Genomic DNA, 6882 nt, shown 5'->3' on the forward strand with positions numbered 1-6882 from the left:
TGTTGTGTGTGTGTGGATGTCAAGACGTATAAACCAAGGGGGCAGTTGTCGGTCTGAGAAGAGAAGCTCATTTCCGCGTTCAAAAAACTGCAATCCCCTCGGATTCCTCTGGGGGCTGGTGTCAGAAGGGAGTGTAACAGTATTACTTATTCTATCGTTTAACTGTTAAAACAGGTTCGGATTCCCCGGCCACACCAACACAGACAACAAGATGAATAAATTAAAATCAGTTCTCTTTTTATTAAAAGAGTCAAAGTCAACTTGAGAACTGAAAGATAAAAGCAATGAAGCAGTTTTTCTTTTCTTTTTATCCAACCAGAAGTGGGGCAATATCACCATGAAAGTCCAGTCGAGTTATGTCCGCTTAATCGTCCAGCCGTGATTTTCGGGCTCCCGGAAAAGGCTTAATCCACTGCGGCTGGCCCAGAGATCCAGCGTCGAAACCCACGACGTCGTCCGTCCGCTGTAGGGTGAAGAGGAGGCGCAAATCAGTGCCAGCCTGGTCGCACATTAAAACTCCCACACACACATACACATACACACATAAGTGTGGTCACTTCCCTTTAGCAGGTAAGTTGTAGGCCCATCATAATCATCACAGGTCAGACCCGTCCCCTGGTCTCGCTGGCAGGAACTCTCCCTTTTCACGGAGGAGGACAGGTGATGTGAGAGGCTGCTCCAACCCCGACGCGTCCGACCGGCTCTCTCTGTCTGTTCTCTCCACCATGGCGTTCTCCTTATTAGGTTGCCAGCACACAGCTGGCGAGCGAGCCCGCTGATTAGCGGCGCACCGCTTTTGCGTCAGAGTCTGATGTGTTCACGGAACAGTTCAAAACAGGTAAGTAGGCAAGCATCATCATGAGCATAATAAAATATTCAAAACATAAACATAAGAGATAAAAGAATCACTACACCCAAACAAATCAAACATCACACTCATTTTTGCCATAATTTACCTGTTCGTTATACTGTTCACAAAAACACCATTCTATGACAGGAGCATTCTCCATAGACCCCCATGTTAAAATCGCAGACTTTACATCCTCAATAAACATGTTAAAAGCCTGGTGTCAGAACGTTTTTTCGTCTCAATCGATAGTTTCTACCCCCGCACACACTCTGAGGGGGGTGAATTTTTTTTAACTCTACCGTTTTACTGTTATTAGGTTAAAACTCTGGCCAATTAGGGCTCGGAAACGTTGGGTGACAGGTCCGAGCAGCTCCGTGGACAGCTGCTTCGAGGCCAGTGGGCGGGTTCTCGGCCGGCCAATCCAACATGGCGCTGTTCAGGCCGCCATATTTGAGTCACAAAAACGACTCCCCAAAACCAATGGGTGACGTCACGGACGCTACGTCCATTCTTTTTACAGTCTATGGTATAAACTCATGTAGATTAATAACACAGGCTCTGACAGCTTTGAAACTTGACATAATTGTGGTCAGAAAGCTGCTTTACCTGTTAGGAAAACCTGGGTGTGAATATCTTAATTCTTTATGTAGAAGGAAGCAACTGTTTAAGTGCAGTACTTGTACCTGTGCAGAGTACTTGTACACAGTGTGGTGTCAGTACTTCATCTCAACACTTCCTCCACCTCTGCTGCTAATTATGAAGAGAATGGGATGTTGTGTAATGCAGGAGACATAAAGACAAAGCTGAATATGAATCCAAGTCAAGACAACATTTTATTATGTTGATGAAAAGCAGGAACAAATGTACATTCAGCTTTTGTGACGAACTGACACGTTAATACATTTTAAATCATTTCATATGAACAGATACAAACTTTTTACATATGTAATTGAACAAGAATCACTTTTCATGTTTGACATTTTTTCATCTGGAGAAGAACTCCAGATCTTCTTCTGGAGAATCAAAGAATCAGATGTTCAGTAATTGAGTGATAAGAGTGAAAATATTTTACACATGAAAAGTAGTAAAAAAGGAAAAGTGTAATAATGAGGCAGCAGGAGGACAGGTGAAGTTTATCAGGTTCAATTCACTGACTTTTCCCTTTAAGAAATAAACAACATTATAAATATGATCATCCTCTTTATCTCTAACTGCTCTGCTCCACTGTCACTGACACCTTCACTGGTAACAGCTTCACTGGGAGGTTAACAACAGTCTCAATGAATGGAAACATCTTCTGAGTGAAAGTGTGTGTGAAGGTGTGTATGTGTGTGTTAGTATCAGGATCAGAGAACGACAGTTTTCCTCTGTTCAAGTCCAGATTCACTCTGATCCTCTGGAGCTTCTTCTGCACTGGGAGATAAATGTCTAAACCTGATGGTGAAAATGCTCCGTATTTTCCTTTATTAAACCCTATTCCCCATAATCCAGACCATTTCTTGTTTCCCTTCCTCTGCACAGACTCCATTAACACACCGAGTTCCCAGTATATCCTGTCTGCAACCTCGACATCCCAGCTCTGAATTCCTGAATTAAAACCCTCAGAGCCCAGGACAGAGTAGAGATAATCAAACCTCTCTGGATTGTCAGGAAGCTGCTGTTTGAGTCCTCCTCTCACACTGGTCAGATCTTCAGACAGGATGAGTTCTGGATGAGCAGTGTTTGGGTCCAGAACCACAGGACTGTAGGAGACCATGTCCTTCATCTTGTTCCAGATGTTGAAGGTCAGGTTGCCCAGGTGTTTGGCCTGGTCTATCAGAGCTCCTGAGTCCAGCTGTGGATCCTCCAGCAGGGGGCGCTGCTGGACTCTTTCCACTGCAGCCTTGTAGTTGAGCAGGAATGAGACGTCTTCAGCTCTCAGCTCGTCCTCTGTGGCTCTGACTGTGTGTGAAAGAGCTGCTATCTCTCTGCTCAGAGCCTCCATCTTCTCCTTCATCCTCTGACTCTTCTGCTCCTCTTCCTCCCTCAGTGCAGCCATCCTGGCCTCCTCTTCCTCTTCTAGAAACTGGTGAAGCTTCTTAAACTGCTCCTTAATCTGCCTCTCTGTGTGTCGGGCCTGGACCTTAATGTGTTCTGCTGTTTGATCAAACTTCACTTTAACTCTTTTAAAACCCTTTAACTTCTTCTTTAAGGGCTCCAGAGTTTCCTCAAGTTCCTTCTTAAATTTAGAAGCAGCTTCATTGATGGGTCTGATTCTGTGGTTGGTGTGTGTTTGTCTGAATCTCTGCAGATGAGACACACTGGCTGCTGATGGTCCAGACAGAAGAGTTTGAGTTTCTCAGAGTGCAGACTGCAGAGAACCTCTGAAGATCTCTGCTCTCTCTGCTGTAAGAAGCTCTCACACAGGTTCTTCAACACCAGGTTACGAGGTGGATGATCCTTTGAAGATCTTCTCTTACAAACTGGACAGAGTTGATCTTGTTTCTCCTTCCACCAGCTCTTCAGACAGTCTTTACAGAAGCTGTGGCTGCAGGACAGAACAACAGGATCTCTGAAGACCTCCGTACAGACCGGACAGTAGAAATCCTCCTCTAATCTGGAAGCCATTTAGTCTGTGAGTGAAGCTGAAAACACAGCAGACAGGAAGTAGAGTCAGTCATGGCTCCCCTCCCTCCTCTACTGACTTGACTGAAGTTTACTGTGACTCTGAGTCCAGGTTTTAGTCAAACTCACCTTCAGTGTGTGGAGTGTCAGCAGGGTGAAGCAGCAGTGTTGTAGCTGGACTCACTCACAGGAAGTTGTTGGTTTGGTCTGAAGCTGAATCTGATCGTCTCTTCTTCAGTCTGCGGCTCTGGGACTGACGAAGTCCAATAAAGTTATTCCTGGGACTTTGTCCTCACTATCAATAACTAACTTGGTTTTTTTCAGGTGAGTCATGTGAGGGGGGCGGAGCTTTGAAAAATGGCTGAATGTTGAACAGGTTAGTCCAGATTAATGTAGAGGAGCAGTTCTAGGCATGTGCCTTGTTTTAAAAAGCGTCTTTTCATGTGTTTTTTGATAAATGAATTACTGTTTGCATAGGGATGTAAAAACAAAAAAAAAAAGTTTATATACCGTACACATTTCCTTGTCATACCATATCGTGTGTGCGTGTGATTCAAGACATATAAACTCATGTAGATTAATAACACCAGCTCTGACAGCTTTGAAACTTGACATAATTGTGTTCAGAAAGCTGCTTTACCTGTTAGAAAAACTTTGGTGTGAATATCTTAATTCTTTGTGTGGAAGGGAGCAACTGTTTAAGTGCAGTACTTGTACCTGTGCAGAGTACTTGTACACAGTGTGGTGTCAGTACTTCATCTCAACACTTCGTCCTCCTCTGCTGCTAATTATAAAGAGAACGGGATGTTGTGTAGATGCAGGAGACGTTAAAGACGAAGCTGAATATGAATCCAAGTCAAGGCAATATTTTATTATGTTAATGAAAAACAGGAACAAATGTACACTCAGATTTTGTGATGAACTGACACGTTAATACATTTTAGATCATTTAATGTGAACAGATACAAACTTTTTACATATGTAATTAAACAAGAATCACTTTTCAACTTTTCATGTTTGATATTTTTTCATCCTAGGAATAACTCCAGATCTTCTTCTAGAGAAGAAGAATCAAATGTTCAGTAATTGAGTGTTGAGAGTGAACATATTTAACCCATGAAAAGTAGTTTAAAAAAAAAAAAAAAAGTAAAGGAAAAGTGTAATAATGAGACAGCAGGAGGACAGGTGAAGTTTAACAGGTTCAATTCACTGACTTTTTCCTTTAAGAAATAAACAACATTATAAATATGATCATCCTCTTTATCTCTAACTGCTCTGCTCCACTGTCACTGACACCTTCACTGGTAACAGCTTCACTGGGGGTTTATCAATAGTGTAAATGTATGGAAACATCTTCTGAGTGAAAGTGTGTGTGAAGGTGTGTATGTGTGTGTTAGTATCAGGATCAGAGTACGACAGTTTTCCTCTGTTCAAGTCCAGATTCACTCTGATCCTCTGGAACTTCTTCTGCACTGGGAGATAAATGTCTAAACCTGATGGTGAAAATGCTCCGTATTCACCTTCATAGAACCCTATTCCCCATGATCCAGACTTTATCTCATCTCCCTTCCTCTGCACAGACTCTGCTAACACACCCAGTCTCCAGATGGTATTGTCTCCAACCTCGACATCCCAGCTGTGAGTCCCTGAGTTAAAACCCTCAGAGCCCAGGACAGAGGGGTAATCATCAATCCTCTCTGGATTGTCAGGAAGCTGAGACTGATCATCCCCTTCATCTCTCACACTGGTCAGATCTTCAGACAGGATGAGTCCTGGTTCAGCAGTGTTTGGGTCCAGAACCACAGGACTGTAGGAGACCATGTCCTTCATCTTGTTCCAGATGTTGAAGGTCAGGTTGCCCAGGTGTTTGGCCTGGTCTATCAGAGCTCCTGAGTCCAGCTGTGGATCCTCCAGCAGGGGGCGCTGCTGGACTCTTTCCACTGCAGCCTTGTAGTTGAGCAGGAATGAGACGTCTTCAGCTCTCAGCTCGTCCTCTGTGGCTCTGACTGTGTGTGAAAGAGCTGCTATCTCTCTGCTCAGAGCCTCCATCTTCTCCTTCATCCTCTGACTCTTCTGCTCCTCTTCCTCCCTCAGTGCAGCCATCCTGGCCTCCTCTTCCTCTTCTAGGAACTGGTGAAGCTTCTTAAACTGCTCCTTAATCTGCCTCTCTGTGTGTCGGGCCTGGTCCTTAATGTGTTCTGCTGTTTGACCAAACTTCACTTGAACTTCTTCAAAACCCTTTAACTTCTTCTTTAAGGGCTCCAGAGTTTCCTCAAGTTCCTTCTTGAGTTTCGAAGCAGCTTCATTGATGGGTCTGATTCTGTGGTTGGTGTGTGTTTCTGAATGTCTGCAGATGAGACACACTGGTTCCTGATGGTCCAGACAGAAGAGTTTGAGTTTCTCAGAGTGCAGACTGCAGAGAGCCTCTGAAGATCTCTGCTCTCTCTGCTGTAAGAAGCTCTCACACAGGTTCTTCAACACCAGGTTACAAGGTGGATGATACTTTGAAGATCTTCTCTTACAAACTGGACACAGTCGATCTTGTTTCTCTCTCCACCAGCTCTTCAGACAGCCTTTACAGAAGCTGTGGCTGCAGGACAGAACAACAGGATCTCTGAAGACCTCCGTACAGACCGGACAGCAGAGATCCTCCTCTAATCTGGAAGCCATTTAGTCTGTGAGTGAAGCTGAAAACACAGCAGACAGGAAATAGAGTTAGTCGTGGCTCCCCTCCCTCCTCTACAGACTTGACTGAAGTTTACTGTGACTCTGAGTCCAGGTTTTAGCCTCTTACCACTCCTATAAATTCTGTAATATTCGCCTATCCAAGGCGTACTCAAAGTAAATTGAATGCTGTTCTTGAACTGTTTGGAGAATATATGGATGGGCTTGGTCTCTTTTGAAAGGTAACACTCTGAAGTTTTTCCCCAAACTGAAATAATCACTATAAGTGCTATTATCATTGAGTAATCTAAGTTGGAACACACTGAATTAGAATGTTTTTATTCTCGCCTGAATTTTTTTGTTGCAATCAGATGCCTGAAGATGAGTGTAGCTGAGAATTTTAGCTGGAAAACACAATGGGACCACAGCATGAAGCCTTACCTGGCCCCAGTTCAAATTTGATAACAATCCTGCTAAAAATTAGTATTTTACACATGTTTTTCTAAGTGTATATCTAGGCGTTTTCCTAAAATTGCCATTGAGAAACAATACATGCGCCAAAGTGCAGCTTTTGCAAAGTTACGCATGAAAATGGCAGTGCTGCCTTTTCCCAGGGACCGTGAATGCAGCACATCGTTTTTTTCGGAATTTCATTGGCTATTCACCTTATGTAGCCCCGCCCACTTTGCCACTTCCGGTTTGGCCGCGATTGTGTTACGACTTCCGGTCAAATGCGGAAGTAAAAACTGATGTAAACAATCGAC

The 6882-nt window shown here is 43.7% G+C and overlaps 2 protein-coding genes across 2 annotated transcripts; both read right to left on the bottom strand.

The window, feature by feature from the left end:
* Positions 1-2386: 2386 nt before the first annotated feature.
* On the bottom strand, positions 2387-3052 carry LOC146960469 (E3 ubiquitin-protein ligase TRIM35-like; the record flags this gene model as incomplete). Its single annotated transcript, XM_085772349.1, has 1 exon — positions 2387-3052. A coding segment is annotated over exon 1 (502 nt), but the record flags the coding sequence as incomplete, so codon positions are not given.
* A 1668-nt stretch (positions 3053-4720) lies between these two features.
* LOC146960470 (E3 ubiquitin-protein ligase TRIM39-like) lies at positions 4721-6124 on the bottom strand. Its single transcript, XM_085772347.1, has one exon. The coding sequence runs from the start codon at positions 6122-6124 to the stop codon at positions 4721-4723; it is 1404 nt and encodes a 467-aa protein (XP_085628473.1).
* Between the last annotated feature and the right edge of the window lie 758 nt (positions 6125-6882).

This window comes from Trachurus japonicus, unplaced genomic scaffold (genome assembly GCF_045865225.1).
Source record: "Trachurus japonicus isolate A0001 unplaced genomic scaffold, Traja_1.0 AP030313.1".
In the NCBI taxonomy this organism is placed as follows: domain Eukaryota; kingdom Metazoa; phylum Chordata; class Actinopteri; order Carangiformes; family Carangidae; genus Trachurus; species Trachurus japonicus.

What these genes read in the sequence shown, in the direction of transcription:
- LOC146960470 (XM_085772347.1), bottom strand. Translation starts at nt 6,124, where the DNA reads ATGGCTTCCAGATTAGAGGAGGATCTCTGCTGTCCGGTCTGTACGGAG.